This window comes from Borostomias antarcticus (assembly GCF_949987555.1).
Source record: "Borostomias antarcticus genome assembly, chromosome: 7".
In the NCBI taxonomy this organism is placed as follows: Eukaryota; Metazoa; Chordata; class Actinopteri; order Stomiiformes; family Stomiidae; genus Borostomias; species Borostomias antarcticus.
Window position 1 is genome coordinate 9,764,992 of NC_140240.1, and position 21,702 is coordinate 9,786,693.

The 21,702-nt window shown below is 42.0% G+C and overlaps 1 protein-coding gene across 1 annotated transcript; it reads left to right on the top strand.

Moving 5' to 3' along the window:
- Window positions 1-1,062: 1,062 nt before the first annotated feature.
- On the top strand, window positions 1,063-20,163 carry lactbl1b (lactamase, beta-like 1b; the record flags this gene model as incomplete). The annotated part of the gene is made up of 7 exons (XM_084440692.1): window positions 1,063-1,122; window positions 3,731-3,890; window positions 5,386-5,492; window positions 10,971-11,128; window positions 16,066-16,313; window positions 17,387-17,492; window positions 19,185-20,163. 7 exons carry the CDS (start codon window positions 1,063-1,065, stop codon window positions 20,161-20,163), a joined length of 1,818 nt encoding a protein of 605 aa, XP_084296818.1.
- Between the last annotated feature and the right edge of the window lie 1,539 nt (window positions 20,164-21,702).

Here is a 21,702-nt window from a genome sequence, read left to right on the forward strand (position 1 = left end):
ACACACACACTGACACACTTAGACTCAGACTGTGCACACACAACACACACCAGCATGAAAACAATGCACATTTACACTTTTCACACACTATATTCTTTATGCACGCCATATTTTTTTCTATTGTACTGTTTTTCATCATTATTATCTTGTAAGGTTGGACTCGCATTCTGTTTCTCTCGGACATCTGTCTGGAAAAGCTCGACATCAAACCGTTTGTGCCCCAGTAATATTAACTCAGGGCCAATCGGCATCCTATGAGGCAGCTACGGGCGTGGTTTAGGTGGGATGACAGCGAGAAGTCATATATGGTTCACTGATCTGATTGGTTGAAGTTAGCCTGTGATAGATAGGCAGATGGTTCATCCAATCACCTGCCAAGTATTTTTGATAGTGCCTGTCCTTTTCCAAATGTTTTTTTACTAAGCTTTCCTTGATGGTTGTGTGGAACAAACCATATGGCACGTCAGGTTAAGGTTAAGAAGCCATAACCTAAGAATTGTACTCCCTTTTACAGTACCTGTACAGTATAATGGATGCAACAATACAGAATCTTGAATCTGGAAACAAAGTGAAAGTAAAGCTGAGGATACACTACAAGATATTATGCCCGATTTTATACACGATTCACAATCCTGCCGAGTCTGTCCTAGTCGGCAGCCGTCTACACTAGTTGGGGGTAGTCGGAGTGGCAATTTGGCACAGAAATCTGTAAGTGTCTGAGGGGTACAGATTTAAATCGGCAAGTGTATGATAAGAACAGACTTCTCCCGATCCGAGTCGGAGCATATCAAACATGTTTGATATTTTTGAGCAGATTCTGGACGCAATGTAGTGTAAACTCGTCACCACCTGGTCCAGTCGTTAATGTGCGATACCCAGTTTTTCAGTTGTCATACAAAAACCAGCAGAAGCCAGTCGTCTAGTGTATACTCCCAGTAATTTCATAATCTGTTAAGATTGTGAAAGTCTTCTAGTGTATCCGAGGCTTAAGGTAGGAAACTGTATTTTTAGATTGTGATCTCCTCTCTCCTCCTGCTACATTTCAGGCGGTGCACGTCAGCGATGGGGAAGACAGGCAGCAAGGTCCTGAGAGACATCTCCATGGATGGGGTGCAGGCGCAGGTACAAAAACAGCCTCACAGAAGCACAGACACATCACAAAGCATTGCCCCCACACATACTCACACACACTCACACACATTCACACACACACACACACACACACACACACACACACACACACACACACACACACACATACAGGTATACTCAAACACATACCCCCCTCCCCCCACACACACACACCTACAGTTATACTCAAACACATACTCTCTCTCTCTCTCTCTCTCACACACACACACACACACACACACACACACACACACACAGACATGACAAGAGACTACCATACTCTTCTTATCTTACTCCAGCCAAAGCAGCTGCAGATCCACAGCTCTCAGCCAGTTACGCAACCAGAAGGATCAACCCCTGGCTGCCACGGTCACACGTTATCAACAGTCTAACTGCAGCATCATTAAATATGTCCACACAGAACTGCAGCTGTATTAGTTATCACACAGGGGCGGCTGTAGCTCAGTTGGTAGAGTGGGTCGTTCAATGATCGAAGGGTCAGTGGTTCAAATCCCAGCTCCGACTGTAGTGTCCTTGAGCAAGACACCTAACCCCAAATTGCTCCCAATGAGCAGGTTAGCACCTTGCATGGCAGCCACCGCCATTGGTGTGTGAATGTGTGTGTGAATTGGTGAATGATAGGCCATTGTAAAGCGCTTTGAGTGCTGCTAAGGTGGAAAAGCGCTATATAAGTGCAGTCCATTTACCATTTACCATTTACAGTACTACAACATCATTAGTTATTACACAGTACTCTAACCTCAGTTATCACACAGTACTCTAACCTCAGTTATCACACAGTACTACAACATCATTAGTTATCACACAGTACTACAACATCATTAGTTATCACAGAGTACTACAACATCATTAGTTATCACACAGTACTACAACATCATTAGTTATCACAGAGTACTACAACATCATTAGTTATCACACAGTACTACAACATCATTAGTTATAACAGTACTACAACATCATTAGTTATCTAATCTATCTATATTAGTACAGTTACATTATAGTTAGAGTGTGGGTATGGTCATATACAGTATGTTGCCAAAGTGTTTAATCATAGCCTACCGTTGTGCCCTTGAGCAAGGTACTTAACCCCAAAAAAACATTGTAATTCACTTTGGATAAAAGTGTCTGTTAAATCATCTTATTGTAAATTGTATGCAAATGTCACAGGGATGATTGGGATGGAGGAGGTAGCCATTGATGCCTGTAAGCCCTAGATCCTATCACATTATATCTGTGGTAGGGATCCAGTGTGCTAGTTTATCTATAGCTGGTCTGTCCTCCCCCTGGTGCCAGTTCTGACGCAAATCCTAGTGACTGGTCGTCTTGACGTTCTTTCTTAGGTGCACTAAGACATTACAAAAATGACCCCTCGAATTTTGAATCCTTGAATCATTGAACCTCACCAGAAAAGGTCAGCCAATTCAGCAAAGTGTAAGCTTTGCACATTTTAGAGTGTCCTGAAGACTGGTAGTATAAACGAAACCAGGCAAACTCATTAGGATATATGGGTTAGAGTTAAATTAGGGGTTGGGGTTAGTGTTATTTTAGACTTACAAGTCAGTCTCTAAACGCTAAAAGTCTGGCATCGCGAGAATAGGGTTATATTTGCAGTCTGTATGTTGAGTGGCTGTTATGGAAAGAAAGACAGAGGCTGAGGTTAGGACTAGGGTTGGGGTTATAGAATATAATTTATAAATATTTACAGTATTTATGTTGAGTAACTCTATAGGATAGAAAGAGAGAGAGATAGAGAGAGAGATACAGTAGAGGGTACTTCTGAGTCATCTCCATCAGGGCTCCTCCAACAACACCTAAACCCATCAAAGCCTTCATTCTCTGTTCTAACATGGTGCACTCATGTGTTCTCCTCCTTGTCAACTCGGGTTCTCACTAAGGTGGGCTCCGTGCAGGCTGGCTAGAAAACGTGTTTCCGGGCGGACGGGAGCAGACTCAGCAGCTCCCCTGCCGAGGGAGCTGAGAACTGAAGTGAATTGATTTGCAGGGATTAGAGATTAAGATTCCCCTCTGCCGCTCAACTGGGATTTGGTGGAGGTAATCTCGGGGGGGGGGGGGGGGGGGGGGATTATGGTGACACAGGCCCGTGGATCCCAGAGAGAGAGGAAATTGAATTGTCAGAGAGGAGCGCTTGGTGGTTGGGATTACGGCACGGTCGGTGAGGGAGATAGGGACCGCGTACAACCATGTCTGTGCCATACCTCTGCTCAGTTAAACCACCTTGGAAGAATATCAACCGACTCTGGATTGGGGTCTGGGAATCTCCTTCACGTGATGCTTAGTGGATGGTTTCTGATGTTGACAATGAGATAGGGGGGATTTGTCTGACTAGGTGGTAAGTACGGTACTGTGCTTGTCGGAGCGATCGCTATCATGGTTATTAAACCAGTAAGGTGGCTAGGATAGCTGGCAGGGAAACAGCATTCTTGTGGATATAGTAGTACAATATCAGCCACACACACAGTTCATTCTGGATAATGATGTGATCTCCTTTGTCTGGTTTGCCCATCCCTAACTTGCGTATGTACGCGCATGTGTGTGTGTGTGTGTGTGTGTGTTTCAGCCTGCCCCTGCTGCTGCTGCTCCTACCGTAGAAGGGCTCACCAAGCCCAGGAAGATGAAGGTGAGATGGACGCAGCTGGGCCTGGTGTTCTTCCTCCTGCTCTCCCTCATCATGACGGGATGCTTTCTCTGGCAGTACCAGCTGCCCAAGCTACTACCAGGTAAGCCTGACACCCTGGACTAAAGGTGAAGGTTCGGGTTAGGGTTAGGGTTAGGGCTAGGGTTAGCTATGATTGACACCCTATCACTGGAAGAAAAGCGTCTGTATCCAGGAATATCCAAATTGGATATTTGTCATATCCAGAGCATATCAGAACTCAGGAATGGGAAGACATCGGTATGCAGTATGTTAGGACTCTGTATATTGATGATATTCAGAATATACGAATATACAGAGTTCTAACACATTGCATACTGATATGTTCTCATTCCGGAGTTCTGATATGCTCCTGATGTGAAGAAAACCCAATTCCTCTACATACTGTAGGTACCCTACAGGAGACGTGGATACTGGGATTCGCATACACAGTGTAGTTTGTAAGTACTGTACTGCACTGCCCAATATTTTATTATATTGTTTTGTAGGAAAAGAGTCTCTTGCACACCTGAATGAACTTCTTAGTGACAGGTGCGTAGGTGGAGCAGACACACAGTTGAGAAAAAGTAGGAGCACCCACACTGTCTCACTTGCTCAAAACTTTATTGTAGAAAAAAAAATTTGGTCGTGTGACATGTGATACCTGACGGTCACACAACCGAAATGTTTTTTAGTTTGGAGCAAGTGAGAGGGTGCGGGTGCTCCTACTTTTTCTATTCTATTCTTTTGTAAATTGCCTACTTGTTTCCTAAAGCAAGCAAATATCTTTTCTTGGAGCCAATTGTAACATACATGTAAGTGCCTGGAGCAAAAGCCTGTTCTCACGGTCGCGACTGTGAAATCCAATTATGCTCTTTTTGAGGGTGGAAAATGGATTAGAATTCTAAAGACAGTCGGTTGGCCAGGTGCCACTGATTTAAAGGTGCAAAGCTGTACCTCTAAAATAAGACTCTCCGACACTAGGCCTATCTTATTCGTAGGCCTCTTTAACAGGTTGACACACAGCTACTGTACGTCCATGATAAGTGGTGCCTTCATTCTGATTTTTCAGTGAAAGAAAATCTATGATCTACAGTACAACAGAGAGCGAATGCTCATTCATCTTTCTATGGACTGAAAGGGACGACTCGTCCTCAGTGTTCTTGGTTGAATTCAGAACGAGTTTCAACTCGTTCTGAATTTACATTATGTTTCAGAGCGAGCCCTTCCTGGACCTCGGCCTTGGTTCTTATCACCCGTCCAAATGGAATCCTTGGGTGGACTAACTGGGTGCATTATTAAAGGACAAAGACAGATTGGTGGAAGTCCAGAGACAGCTCATTGTGTCCACCTCGTTGTCAGGTCCTTCATACACCTGAGCCGTCCACATCAATAGGCCTTCTCTTGTTACATCCAAATCAAGTTCGAATTGAATTGACCATTATTTCCTCTTTCTGTTCTCTCTCTCGCTGATGTCGTCTCCCTGTTGCTCTCTCTCGCTCTCTCTCCCTTCTCTCTCATCCTGTCCACCCCGTCTCTCTCTCTCTCTCTCTCTCTCTCTCTCTCTCTGCTGTTCTCAGATGAGAGTGTGGGACATAACTCCAAAGCTGAGCGGATGTGCCCGCGCTTCCCTGAGCCCCTCCCTCTGGAGCACCCTATCCCCTCACTGAAGGAGGCCCTGGAGAAGGTAATAGCAGATAGGACCCCTCTCCAACACACACACACACACACACACACAACACAATATTCTATTATTCTACAGGTTAGTATGACCTCACTCTAGGACAGCTACCTACTCCACCTTTCAATAGAACTAGTTCAGCTTGTCTAGGGTACAATTACACGCTAGGGAACCTCCTACACCACCACAAAGCACAAATGTACAAGCCTAAAATATCCAACCAACCCAACAAGTGAGAACGGAAGTGAGAGATGCACCTCACCTGATTAGTCGTTTTCCATGGCGTCCACTGGTTCGGCGTCACTGACTGGTCTCTCTCTCGGTTTGTTGAGTTTTAAAGCAGTTCAGTTCTGAAAGGTCTAATCATTTTGGTGACAGCTAGGGTTGCAAAGGGGCGGGTTTCCGGAAATTTACCATGGGAAGTTAAGCTCGGGAATGTAAGACATTTTGACATTTTTTGTGCAAAAGTTAGTATATAAAAGGGAGGTTTTTATTTTATACATTTATTTTAGGATTTTTTTTTTTTTACTTTTATTTTAAGATTATTTTTTTTTACAACCTGATGAAGGTCATGCAACTGAAACGTTGTTGACTGCAAGTGAAGTGGTTCTTTCTCTCTACTAAAGTTGACCGTTGGTTCCCTCCGATGCACATGTCATGCTACAGATGTGTGCAGAAGTTCCACTCTTTAATCCTGTTTTCACCAAAATTAGAAGTCAATTGACCCTGACCTAGTGTCCAATTGCCCAGTACTAAGAGTTGAAGAAGCGTCGCACAACCCATCTGGTAGGTGATGCAAAGGGGAGAGACAACTCCTTGACTCTCTCAGCTTGCAACCGTAATTCCGACACCAGACAGGGTCACTCAGATCTGGCAAGACCTGGCAAGACCTGGCAAGTCAGTCAGGTACTCAGATCTGGCAAGACCGCCGGTCCTTGGTGGGCAGCTGCACCGAAACACAAAGCATTAGACTGCTACACCACCGCGGACCATTATAACAGGGAATTTAAATGTAGTTGGGCATGGACGGCGCCAGGATTTTTTCTCTCCAGGGGCTAAGGAGGGGCTTGACCAATACATGGGGGTGATAAGAAAAAAAAAGATTTTCATGACAAGGGTGTAGAAATGATTTTGACATTAAACACGCCGTTTTCATAAGCCGTTGTTGCTTGTCAGCCAGCTTGGCCAGTTAGCTAAAGTAGAGTAGCCTAGGCCTAAGTTAGGCTACTTATGCTAGTGCTAGTAGGCTAAAAATCAACAACAACAATTAAATCAAAGTATTTGCTCGAACGTGTGATATTTATTCGATCTAGACCTATAATACATACAGCGAAAATATCCGAGCGGGGTTTTCAGCTGACTGATTGCCAATATTCAACATGCCAACAAGAACATGTAGACCTAACATGTCCCCCTCATCTAGACTTAAGTCTAATTTCTTTCGAATTACAAAACAATCCATTATGAACGACTGACTAACGTACGAGCACTCACATCAGCGCGATTCGTCTGGCGAGGCTAGCTGGTAGGCTCGTAGGCATAGTAACCAGACCAGACCGCACCACGCGCATGTAAATCGCAGGGTACCTGTATCACGAGCACGCAACCATGGGACCTGATTATGAAGAGAGAATAGATGATTATGAACTTTTACTTAAAATATACCAAAATGTTTGAGGGGGCTTAACCGGGGCTAAGCAGATTTGTGATGGGGCTATCCCGCCTAGCCCCGGTGTAGCGCCGTCCCTGTAGTTGGGGGGAAAAAAACATTAAGTGCAATTATAGATCTTGCAGCATGATCTTCATTAAAATAACACGATTTAATCATCCACAGATAATTCCTAGCATCCTGCATACTACAGCGGAGCTGCAGAATCTATAAAATAATAGATAAAACGTCATTTTAAAATTTGCTTTAGTTATGTTTGCATGCATGTCTGCTTATGAACGAAGAAAATGTTTATATTTATGTCTGTATATGACAAATACAGCTGGAATAAATAACCCCAAAATGTCCTGGTTGTTCCTATTTATTCTCATGAATACCATGGAAATTTCCAAACCACCAGTGGCTGTCCCTATTACAATCCCAGGGCATAAAGCAGCCCAAAAAAGAGGTCAAAACACCCACGTCCTTGTGGCTTTGAGAAGCACACCCATAGTGACGCTACCTTGCGTCTCTTGCGTACTGAGTCACCTAGTGCAATGGTCTTTCAAGCTACACCTCAGTATAGACCACTGCCACACGGGTCTCGGTAACACTTTATAATAATGATCAGTTATAAGGCATTTATAAAACATTTGTTAATAATGAACTAATCATTAACAGATCATTTATAAACGTGTAAATGATTCATAAATTATTTGTAAATATACCCATTAAACATTCACAAATGATCTGTAGCTGATTTATAAAACATTTAATAATAATGAGCTAATCATTAACAGATAATTTTAAACATGTGTAAATGATTCAAATGATTTGTAAATACATTAGTTAAAGATTCACAAATGATCTGTAGATGATTTATAACACATTATCAACATTACTTGTAAATGATGTGTTCAACATTAATTAATGTTAGTTAATATGTAGTAAAACATTTGTACATGATTTTAAGAATGCCTTATTTATTTGTTTTTCATATTTATCAAATGATTTGTTAAACATTTACTAGAGTCTACAAATCATTTGTAGACATTATTGCAGCCCCAAAGACCGTTATAAACTACTACTTTATAATGAACTAATCATTAACAAATCATTTATACATGTTTATAAATGAGTCATATATCATTTATAAATACACTAGTTAAACATTCAAAAATGATCTGTAGATGATTTATAACACATCATCAACAGTACTTGAAAATGATTTGTTCAACATTAAATAACATTAGTTCATGTGTAGTAACTCATTTGAATTGCTTTTAAGATTAATATTTTACACCAATTACTAGACGTCTTTGTTTTTCATGTTAAACAAATGATATGTTAAAAATTCATAAAACATCTATGTGTTCAACATTAATTAATGTTGAACACATCATTTATAAGTAATGTTGATAATGTGTTATAAATCATCTACAGGTAATTTGTGAATCTTTAACAAGTATATTTACAAATCATTTATAAATAATTAACACATGTTTATAAATGATCTGATAATGATTGGTTCATTATTATTAAATGTTTTATAAACAATCTACAGATCATTTGTGAATGTTTAACTAGTATATTTACAAATCATTTATGAATCATTTACACATGTTTATAAATGATCTGTTAATGATTAGTTCATTATTAACAAATGTTATATAAATACCTTATAACTGATCATTATTATAAAGTGTTACCTAAACATTAATATATATAATATGGGATTTTAAATGAGAACTTGCCTGGGATTGGATGCACATAAAACTAGGAATCAGTGCTCATGTTACAGGTCATGAATGACAGCAGTAACAGTAGTGTGAGGACTTGAATATATTTTTACACTCAGAGATAGCTATGTATCCTGTATAAATTAAAGGATATACTGTAGCCTATGTACCTGTCTCTTTTCACTTTGAGCTCAATAATTAACATAAATTTAATAATATTCTGGATGAAAAATCCAAACATGACCAGGCCCTTTTTAAGAGGAGACACTACAGGTGAATAGTTTTTTTCTCTTAGAGATATTCTCATGAATTTCTTCCAGTTTAATCTTGACATAAAGATATTTTATTACACTTTGTCTTAAAAAAAAAAATATATATATATATATATATATATACAGTAGGACCCCACTTATCCGAACCCAACGGGGCCGAAGGTCGTTCGTATCTCTGAAATGTCCGGATGACTGAAACTTATGTTAAAATGCACCAAATTCAATAAGTGGTATACTTGTTTCATAAAGACTCATAAAAGACCAATAAATACCCTTAATTACTTGTGAAAATGCATCAAAATTGCAATCAAATAGCCAACTAAACTCATATAGCCTAGCCTATAATAGACCTACAGTAGCCTATAATAAAATAACCGAATTTCCACTCGAGTGCCAGCTTTGATCAAATACAGTACTTTATTTTCAAATGAGGCGTACGCTGCATCGATAGGCTACTGTATTCGCAGAACAACATGGTAGCCTATAGCCTAAAAACAACTCAACATTAGAACAATTAGAGCCAATGATAATCAAGAAATAAATAAATGAAATGACAGACAAGTTGTCGTGTCTTAGGCTATTGTAGCCTAAAAGAAAGTCTCTAAAACAACCGATGTAGGCTAACGTGGCCTAGGCTGTAGGCTATTATTTAACAAATACAGTAGGTCTAGTAGGCTAATCTACATGCCCACAACACGTCTGTGTTCCTGAAGTCCATTAACTGGGAACGAAAAATGACTCGATGCTCCTCTGCTTCAGGTTGCTGACGTGCTTTCTGGCTACCAAGGAATGCAGCTCTCGCGCAGCAGACTCGTTTGCGTTTTGCGCTCGACATTAGAGTAACAAAGAAATTAAACGTGACAGTAGGCTACAGCCTACAGGCAACATGAAGGTCTACATACAGTTCTGTTTTTATTAACAGTAGGGTACAGTACTGTAATGAAAATCCCACCAGTAACCAGATAGCAGGCTAAAAAAAAAAAAAAAGAAGTTTTTTAAGCCTGTCCGGTAGACCGGGAGGTGCGGATCTCTGAAGTTCGGATGAGTGGGGTCCTACTGTATATATATAATATAGCATTGCATATATATATATATATATATATATATATATATATACATATATATATATAGGCAAATTAGACAATATCTAGTAAAATATTAATAGATTTGCATATATATAGGTACCAAATATCTAAACAATGGAAAAACTGTTATAGTCTAATATGACCTAAGGAACAACGTGGGATGTGTGCCAAAATCTCCAGGACGACCACCCAAAAATGGCCACGCCCTTTTTAAAATGACCACACCCCTTTTCATCAGAAGTTAGCTGTATCTCCTCGACCATTGGACTTGGTGCTAAAGATTTTCTGAGGTGCTCAAAATGTTCAGAATGGACATGTTTAGAGGGTCATGGAAGCGTGTAACATTTCTAATTAATATTTCTGACTGACAATTGGAAATGGAACAACAAGGGAATTTAAAGAAGTATTGCAGCCATGAGTAGTAGGGGGAGTACATGGCCCCTCCAAGACTGTGGCACCACCAGACCAGACTCTCTCTCTTTCTCTCTCTATCTGGTTTAATCCAAAACAATGTGGAGAATCCCACTACAGAAGAGTAGACTGCCCATCCTGTAGTTACATACAGTATATGAAAAATATGTGTATATGATTCTCAGTGTAGATACTGTATAGATGTTACCATTGTTACATTGCTGGTAAGCATAGTAGCCTAAAGGAGAAGGGAGCGCCCATCCTCTGATGATATGATGGATACAGTAGACATGATGTTACAGTGTTGCCGTTTCCATGTGCTCCTCCAGGTGGACACCCTGCTGCGTCAGAGTGTCAACCCTGTTGCTCTGCCCTCTCTGTCAGCCATCGTCATATTCAACGACACTGTTTTGTGGACCGGCAACTTCGGCAAGAGGAACGGGAGTGACCCTCTCTCTGCGCCGCCCAATGAGTACACCATCTACAGGTTAATTTCCCAGAAGCCTTTGAGTGGGGGGGTAGTAGTATGGGCGAGTACAGTCCCAACCACATGATTATAGCTACATCCAAAATCTCCATGAAGTGCATTCTGGACGCCTGAATGTAGGCCTGTGTGGGGGAGTGCACCCATTTCAGAGAAGCCAGAAAGATCTCAGAGGGTTTTCAGCATGGAGGCACTAACGGACTAACAGAAGTGCCTTTATAACTGATATATGCCTATTTTCAGCACCTCAACGGCAAAGAAAAGATGTGAGGCGGTGTGAAGCCTCACACTATTCTGCTGTGAAAGCAGAAAAAAGTGGCCACATATTTTCCGCATAGCAGATTTCGTAAAGCAGACAAAATGTGACTATGGGGAGGCTTTGGCCTTCCGTGCTGAGTATTTCATGGATCAGTGGAGACATTCAGAGCTTGTGAATGTGCCGTCCTTTACTTTTCAGCTTCTCAGAGAAGTGTCAGCATGACAATGGAGCAACATATTTAAACATGCTGCTGTACTGTTAGTGCAGTTAGTCCTTTCCGACTAGCAGCCCAATTTAAATTTTTTGCATATCCAGATTAGAACCAGATTACTTTGATAAAGTCTGAACAGTAAAAAACCTCATGGAAACCAATTTTTATTATCCGGATTTGAGCCACATTCATATATGGTTTGAAATGCAATTCAAATCGGTTTTATAAAGATGTGTCTCAATCTGGACGCTCTGTCAGGCCAAAATGTGTCCGGGGGACAAAATGTGTCCGGGTGACGTAATTGAGCTGGTTTATACAATTCAGTTGACTAAAGTGAGTAAAATGGCTGTATTTCTCTGCTAGCTATCTTGTTATTGATCTCAAATATTGGACGTTTCTAATGTATTTGTAATAAAATATGAAAATAAATCCTCGGACTAGCACGTCTTATTTAGCTAGCTAGTTTGAATATAACTGAATTTAAATACTACACTTATAAAGATAAAATAAGCTTGTTTGTTCAATCATGTTTTAACTAAGATATCTCTGAGAAAAATATTTTTTACAAGGACAGATTTATTTATAGTCAACAGCGACCGCAGGAGCTCCATTAACAACTCTAGGAATGCGATCGCGTCATGCGTTTCCACAGCAACGATAAGCAATTACGTAACCCGGACACATTTTGTCCCCCTGACAGATTTTGGCCTGACGGCTCCAACCACTCGAATCCATTGAAACTGCCCACACGACACATTATGATGTCAAATACTGAGTGGAGGAGCGTGCTCCAGCTAGATAGCTCTCAACCGATACATTGTTGCTAACGCAGCTCTCAACCGATATATTGTTGCTAACACAGCTCTCAACCGATACATTGTTCGCTACTGACCAGAAAAGTGACAAGAAACAAGTGTTTGTTAGCACTAACATGGAAGAAACTGATAATACTAGTTTGTGGACAGACGAAGAAATTACATTTGCTGAGCCCATGGGAGAACAGGGGTGCGACAGGTCATGGCTGCAGTGCCAGAGGAAAAAAAAAAAAAATTGAAGACGAAATACAAAGAGATAAAAGATGGTAACAACAAAAGCGGGGAAGGACAACATAGTTGCCCATCGCATACTCAGTGACAATCCAAGCGTTCGCCCGTTGGCTGTTATCGACAGTTCTGCTAGCACTTACGTTAGTGCAAATGTTACCAACCATGAAGTTGAGGAGACTGATATCGAAAACACAGGTGAGTAAATAAAACTAGCCTTAGCATGGCAATGTTAAGTTGGCAACATCAGTTAGCGCTAACCTAGGCAGAAATAATCAACTTGTTATGGGCCCTCCGTGATATCATCTAGCCTACAACAGCATCTGTGTTCTAGCTAATGTCACTGTATTAACAACTATTAAATATTAACAATAAAAAAAGTAGTTGCTTGATTTCAAACCATGCATCCGATGCGATGAGTACGCAGTGTGATGTTGTTACCACAGCAACCAATGCAGATGGGTCCAGAACATCTGAACACAAAAAAAACTATTTGATAATTTGCAAAAGATAGTGTGGACAGTCAGTCTTAAAATCAGATTTGAGGAACAAATCGGATTTGCCTGCAGTCGGAATAGGGTCTTAGTCCATGAGGCTGTTATGCATCAGGCTGGGCAAGTTTGGAATGTGCGGAATGTTTGGAAACAAAGTGGAACACTGTCCAATTGATGCTGCATTAGCCTATGACTTTGCATTGAGGCTATACAGTGCATCCAGAAAGTACTCACACCCCTTTACTTTTTCCACATTTTGTTATGTTACAGCCTTATTCCGAAATGGATTAAACTATTTTTTCTCTGCACACAATCTGGACACAATACCCAATAATGACAAAGTGAAAAAAGGTTTTTTAGAATTTATTGCAAATCTAAAAATTAAAAATAATGAAAATATCACATGTACATAAGTATTCACTCCCTTTGCTACAGTATGACACTCAACATTGAGCTCAGGTGCATCCTGTTTCCACTCATCCATCCATCCAGTGTTTCTACAAATTGACTGGAGTCCACTTGTGGTAAATTCAATTGATTGGACATGATTTGGAAAGGCTCTGGAGCAGGTTTTCATCAAGGATCTCTCGGTACTTTGCTGCTCCATTCATCTTTCCCTCTATCCTGACTAGTCTCCTAGTTCCTGCCGCTGAAAGGCATCCCCACAGCATGACGGTGCCACCACCATACTTCACCATAGGGTATTGGCCAGGTGATGAGTGGTACCTGGTTTCCTCCAGACGTGACGCTTGGCATTCAGGCCAAAGACTTCAATCTTGGTTTCAGAAGGCCCGAGAATGTTGTTTTTCCTTGCCTGAGAGTCCCTTAAGTGCCTTTCGGCAAACTCCAGATTGGTGGAGTGCTGCAGAGATGGTTGTCCTTCTGGAAGGTTCTCCCATCTCCAGAGAGGAACGCTGGAGCTCTGTCAGAGTGACCATACAGTTCATGGTCTCCTCTCCTAACCAGATTTTTTTAAAGAAAAAAATGAATTTAAACAATTTCAGAATAAGGCTGTAACAAAATGTGGTGGGGTACAGTATGAGTACTTTCTAGATGCACTGTACTGTATCTTCCAACAGGACGACCCTAAGCACACAGCCAAGACAACGAAGGAATGGCTTCGGGACAAGTCTGTGAATGTCCTTGAGTGGCCCAGCCAGAGCTTAACAAACAAAATGTGTAAAAAGTGAAGGTGTATGAGTACTTTACAGATACACTGTAATTGAATGAGAGAAAGAGGAAGGGAGAGATTGTAAGAGAGAGAGAAGGGAGAGAGAGCGAGAGTGAAAGAGAGCAACACGGAGAGGTAATGTTAGCGAGACAATGAGAGGAAACATTTCAATTCGAACTTGATATGGATGTAACAAGAGGAGGCCTATTGATGTGGACGGCTCAGGTGTATGAAGGACCTGACAACGAGGTGGACACAATGAGCTGTCTCTGGACTTCCACCAATCTGTCTTTGTCCTTCAATAATGCACCCACAAAGGTTTCCATTTAGACAGGTGTTATCGTTGTCCTTGATCACTCTCAATGCTAATCAACAGTCAATCAAAAGTGAATACTCTTTGTACTTCTCCTCTAATCAAATGCTGTATTGGCTGAACACAATCATTGGCACTAAACTCACCTACGAACCTCCCCCTAGAGTCTTACTTACTGCAACTGACTTCATAGAGTTCTTCACCACTAACGTTAACAAAATCTGAAAAATGATATCCTTCTCACCCTCAATTCCCACCCAGGATGGCAGGTGATTACAGAGTCCAATACGTTTCAGCTAAGTCTAGAAAAAAGAAGGGTTGGGTGCTCAACAGTCCAGGACAGCATAAGAAAAGCTTTTTTTTCCTGGGCACTTCCAGTAGACTACCCACAGTAAAACACAGGAGCACTCCTGTAGTCTGCATGTTTATTTCAGGCAAACAGGTGACTGATGTTTCGTCTAAACTTCTTCCTCCAGGTCAACGGTTGCTAGGGCTCTACCCTCACAAAATGTCAGTGTACTGACTGTGGTGCAGGTGTCAGGGCTTTACCAAACCCATCTTCTTTGGAACTGTCTTCCTATCCAAATTCGAGAGGCTACAGTATAGCTCGGTTGACTCATTCAAAAGTAAACACAAAACACATCAATTCGCAACAGCCTACAACCTCACTTAGTCTGCACAGTCATTTGCATATTCAGTTTTATATATTTTTCATCTGTATCCAGATATGAATGTATAGGAGATTTACAGTAAGTGATGTATTATTGTATACTGTTGTAAATATTTCCTATACCTAATTAATAATGTTATATAACAAATGTCATATGTCATGTAAACCATTGTATTTTGTTTATAATGTTTTATTGCGAATCTCACTTGTATATAATTGCTAATGTTTTACTTTATGGACAGCCTTTTGAGACATTGTGATATTGGACTGTTACAGTATAAACTTTCACTTGACTTGACATTACGTCATTGTCTGATAACCTGGGGCAGTGAGTCATTGTGAACCCATTTACCCCAACAAATGAACAACCGGTGCTTTAGTGAGACGTTCTTGCATGACACGCAATATACCAGACCACGGACATTGTTTCTGGTCTAAAGAAGATGCTCAACATGCGCATGCTGCCTTTTCCAACGTTTACAAACTTTCCACACTTTCCAAACTGGCCTGTCTTGATACTAAACAGCCATTTAAAGAGGACTAAGGACGTTATATAGTACACAGGGCATTATGGAGCAGAGCATTATGGAGCAGAGTGTTTAAATGTGGAAGAGAGTTAACTTAAGTGTCATGCTTACACTTCTCTCAAGTGCAGCAAAGCAGCTGTGTTTGAAGACACATTTACAAGTTCTGGATATATCTCTCCCCCCAAAACAATCCAACTCGATCCATTCATCATTGGACATCGGTGGATCTTCCTTTCTCCATGTGTCTTCCAGGATCGCCAGCCTGTCCAAGATCTTCCCCACCCTGATGTTGTACCGGCTGTGGGAGGACGGCAAGGTGGGCTCCCTGGATGACCCCCTTGAGAAGTACGTGGAGAACTTTACCATCAAGAACCCGCTTGGACGGGCGCGGGACTCAGAGCTGAAATACGTGACGGATGGTCTGATCTTCCTGGACAGCGGAGAGGTGCAGATCCGTTCCTCCTCCGTCACCCTGCGCAGGATGGCCAGCCAGCTCTCAGGTCAGACGTTCACTCACACGCTCACTCACACACACACACACACACACACACAAACACACACACAGACACATACAGAGGCTCTCCTCAACATAACATCTCTGCCCATCTCGCAGGTCTAATACCCCTCTGGAAAAACCAGTGGGACCAGTGAGTGGGAAAAGCCAGTCTCTGCAAAAAGCCTTCAAGTGTGTTAGTGGGCTTCAATTAAGATATTACAGACAGAACAAAACACGATTTCACCTCCCAGATGTCTGTGCAGCTAAACAGCTTGTCTTCTGAGGCATGAACCCCATAGAGAAACTCCAGATAATCACTTCAAATATTTCCCTTCAAAAATAGCTCCGGAGATTGGCTGGGTGTACTGTACAGCAGGAGGCGAATCACCATCAGAAAGGGAGGGGATAGAAACAGAAATAGAACTGCGGTGACCCAAGGCTGAATGCGTTGTGTGCCAGAGTGTTTGTTTCCCATGCAGTAATGCACTCCAGAAGGATTCATTGATTCAAGCTTTATTTATCCAGGAAGTCTCATTGAGTTTAAAATGTATTTTGCAAGGATATTTTCAGCCTCAGAACACGTTATGCAAACAGATGTTTCCTCAATTGTTATTTAAATATTTGGACACCATTCCGGATTGTACAACAGAGATGATGACTGTGTAGGCTGATTACATGCAACTGTCTGAATAACTTAATTACGCTCTGAACACAGATGAGGAAAAACAGTTTTAACCACCTCTGCAACCCAACTGTTTCTATTTGTAAAAGTATGGTATTGCCTCACATGCTTCAGTTTTAAAGTAGTTCAAGAGTAGCCCTGTTATAAGGTTGTTTACGATCATATACAATGGTCCATATCAAAATGTTGACGAATTGTGCAGTCTTGAGATATTAGTGCTCATTGCTCATGTCACAGCTAAGTAGACAATCCATAAATAACCTTATATAATACAAGCAGTGCGTATAATGCTAATACCAGACTACACTTACTCATTATTATAGCTTTTGTTTTATTTGTCACTTCCTGTGGATAAACTGAAAATATTGTGTTCTCCTTCTCTCCTGTAACTTCAGGTCTGCCCAGACGACTGAGAGCCACCAACCTCCTGTGGAAGGGCAAAACACAAGCTGCCATCAATCTCCTGCAAGATGATGTCCTTGTAGCAGACCCAGGCACCAAGTAAGACTCCTCTTTTTTTTCTCAGTTTTCTACTGGCACTCCATAACTCCTAGCCTGGCTTTGCCAGACCCAATTCGACAAAATGCAAACAGTCTGGAAATGATGCTTTTTTTTTTCGATTTCCAAGAGGCATTATCAATGGTCGCACACCAAAATGCCTCTGGATGCAATTGGATAGACCAATAACAGCAATGAAACATGGCTTAGTCATCGTATCATCGTATCAAGTGGGTACAGTTGTTGGATCAAACTCCAACTTCTCTCCCTGGTTGAAGGCAAACTGGATCCACTTCAGTTGGCTTATCAAACTAGTTAATGAGTGGAAGATGCTTAACTTTTTATCCTGGACAAAGCTTATAAACATCTGGAAAAACCAAAAGCTCATGTCAGACTTTTATTCGCTGACTTCTCCTCAGCTTTTAATAAGATGCAACCTCACATTCTGATAGAGAGGCTTGCTTCTTATTTTAACCTACCTGACCAGCTTCTAACATTGTTTCTAAACTTCTTAACAGACAGAACACAACAGGTTTTAGTCAATGGTATCATGTCTTATACCTTGGTTTCAAACACAGGTTCTCTGCAAGGTTGCATCCTTTCGCCACTGCTTTTTATTTTGTACACAGACAGCTGCAGGTCTTGTAAAGAGGGCAGCTTTTATGTGAAATTTTCAGATGACACTGCACTTCTGTCGCTCCACCAGGGCGCAGAGTCAGATCGTGGCTGCGCTCTTCCAGCTTTTGACGAGTGATGTGACAAGAATTTCCTTGATCTCAATGTTACTAAGGAACTTGTGATTGATTTTAGAAAAAACAAAACTAACCCCACTCCTAGTATAATTCATGGCGAATATGTTGAAATTGTGGACTCTTACAAGTACTTGGGCACAGTGTTTGATTCTCATCTTAAGTTTGATGTAAACACTGAGTCAATTGTTAAACGAGGTCAACAGAGAATCTATTTGTTGCGGAAAATCAACTCCTTTGGTGTGAGTAAATCTATCCTGTGTATCTGTCTTATATTGAGAGTTTGTTAACTTTTTCATTCATCTGTTGGTTTAACGGTTTGTCCGTGAAGGACAGAAACTTCCTTACCAATATTGTTAAAGTCTGCTCCAAAATCATTGGAGCCCAGCAGAGTGACTCAAACTCTCTCTGGGAGAAACGTGTTCTCCAGAAGGCCAAAAGTATTGCTACTAACCACGACCACATCCTGTCCAGTGAGCTTACACTAATGCCGTCAGGACGGCGCTATCTGCCGCCTCTCAGGAAGACAAACCGTTACTCCAAATCATTCATTCCCTCTGCCATTAAGCTGCTGAATGCCTTTCTTGAATGAAGAGTTTGCTGCCTTTATTTTGCACAAACCACATGTTGGTTTCCCCTGTTGGCACTTTATTTTATTTATTCTTGTATTCTTAGTTTAGAATTTTCTTCTGCTCTCCGCCTAACTCCATGCCATTTATCATGTTTCCTCTATCACTGATGATGATTGTGCAGTATGAATGTGTATATGTAGTCGGTGGACTGTAGAAACTGAATTGCCCTTCAGGGACAAATAAAGCTATCTGTATCTGTATCTGTAAACCCACCCCATATTAGATAAACAATTGTGATTGGCCCACCCAATATGTGATTCTGTTTAACCTTGAGAGTCAGCTTCCTTCATTGTATACTTCTCCCTCTCCTCCAGATGCCACTACAGCAACCTGGCCTTCTCCCTGCTGGCCCACGTCATGGCCGAGAAGGTGGTGGGCCTGGACTACCAGCGCTGGGTCACAGATAACATCCTGGACAGGCTGGGGATGGAGGACACGGGCTTCGACATCACCCCGGGCACCCAGAGCCAGATGGCCGTGGGAGTGTACTCCAGCGGCCAGCCCGCCCCTCTTTACGACCTGGGCTGGTACCGGCCCTCGGGTCAGATGTTCTCCACCACCGCGGACCTCGCCAAATTGGCCATGGTGCTGCTGGGGGCCTACCACCGCAAGCTCCTGGAGCCCGACACCCTGAAGACCATGCTGACCCCACTGTTCCGCTGCGACAAGGACTACTTCGCCAACCGCTCCGGCACACCCTGGGAGGTGAATGAGCAGCTGGGCTACGAGGTGCTGCGCAAGGACGGCGACCTGGACGGCTACTCCGCCACCTTCTCCCTGGTGCCCAGACTCAAGCTGGGCCTGGTGGTGCTGATAGCCGGCTCCAGGCCCCAGAACCACGACGTAGTGGCCAAGGCCTACGGCCACATCATCCCGGCCATGGAGAAGGCCTTCCGCGAGGCTAGGAAGATCCTCGCACCTCCCCCCAGCGCCGCCCCTTACATCGGCTTCTATACCTTCGCCAACATCACCTTCTACGAGATCAAAGCTGGGCCGGATGGAGTTCTGGTCATGCAGCAGTTTGGACCCCAGATCGAGGAGCTGATCCCCGAGAGGTACCGGACCATAAAGCTGAACTACCTGGTGGAGCGGGTCTTCAGGGTGGTCTTTGAGAAGGAGTACCCCTGCCTCCTTTGGTTCAGCACCGCTTCCGTATCCCTGGAGGCCCAGGACGGACAGCTCTTTAACTTCTACATGTTCGACAAGCGAGGACTGTCCCCCGGATTTGATGCGCCAGGACTGAATACGTACAATGTGGTCAGGATAGCCCACAGACCCACCTTCTCGAACTGAGTAGAGTTGAGCCCATACACATGCTTCTTAAGATTCTCATCGAAGGCTGGTGACACACCGGATGGTGGCCCGCGGGTCCGGCATATTGAAAGGAGAATGAACTGATAGAATTGAGATTACATTGAAGGCATAGACTGGCAGTGCCCGACAGATTGATGTTGGATTGCAGGATAACAAAAAGCACAGACAGAAAATGTACATTGTCATGTTTAATGTTTACCCATTGACATCAATTCTTGTACAGAACATTTCATTGATTGTCCAATATCAATGGTAGCAGAATAGTACAGCAGTATTGCTGTATTTATGGATATTTTTTTTATTTCTAATTATGGAACATTTTACTCTTTACGTGGTGTTTGTCTACTTAGGTCAATGCTTACACTAATTGTAAAAGAGACAAAGATGACAAACACCTTTGGAAAATCACATGGAAATCCTGTATGATGGGGACCAACCCCAGGCAGAGTCAAGCAAACCTAAAGTCATGTAAAACATTTAATATAGTATTTTAACCCAGTCTGACATCAGTATGAAAAACATTTCTATGACTGTCATAACTGTGTTGCTTGGGCTAGCAGATAACCTTGTTTTCAGTTTCCTGAATTGAGTTTGGAGAATTTGTTTTGTATTGAAGTGTTCTTCCCTCAGAAGTTTCAAGAGATTTCTTCTGCAGAGCATAATGCACATGGTAATCTGAGTGGTAGAGAAACTACACAGACTATGGTCCTCACTCATGTAAAAGTAGTACAAAGTAGAACATCCTGTTACCTGTATATTCAAACAACTAATGCAAGATGGAAATGAACACACCAATGCATGCAATACCCAACAATTAATTAAAATGACTCCTGTCACACAATCAACCTGGGCATCGGAAATTACAAAACACAATAGAGCCAAATATATAGCAAATATAGCATATCAAAATGACTTACAGCTGTGTGGGACTAATAACACTATTTTGTCATACACTAGTACATTCATTGTTTTGATAGAAGCAAATCATGTATTCTAACTGACATTGATCATGATTGTCAAATTACACCACATTCAGTTTACATGTTTATATTTAGCACATTTCAAAATTAAGACAACATGCGGGGAAAAAATGTGTTGCCGACGTCCAAGTTCAAAAGCAATCTTATACCTCAAGAGTGGTATTTCAAATAATTCACATCAGTATAAACATAGCATCACAAGGAACCTACTCTATAGAATGACTGTTAAGGCGTTGCAGGTTGATTTTACAGTAGACTAACCAAACATTTAAGGCATACAGCAGAAGCAGATAGCAAAGTACAGGCAGTAGTCAGCAATCACTCAACTTCCCCCAATTACAAGGGGAAATCAGCCACATGTGGTGCTAATCTAGCAGTGTGTCTCTGACCAACCAGGACAGGGGTGTAGGCAGGCACCTGTGGTGGCAGGGGTGTAAACAGGTGCGATTGCACTGGGGCCCGGGGGAGGGAGGGGCTGGGGCGTCAAGGACAGCTCTCCCTTGAGAGTGATTCAGATTGCCGCCTCGGAAGGTCTCCA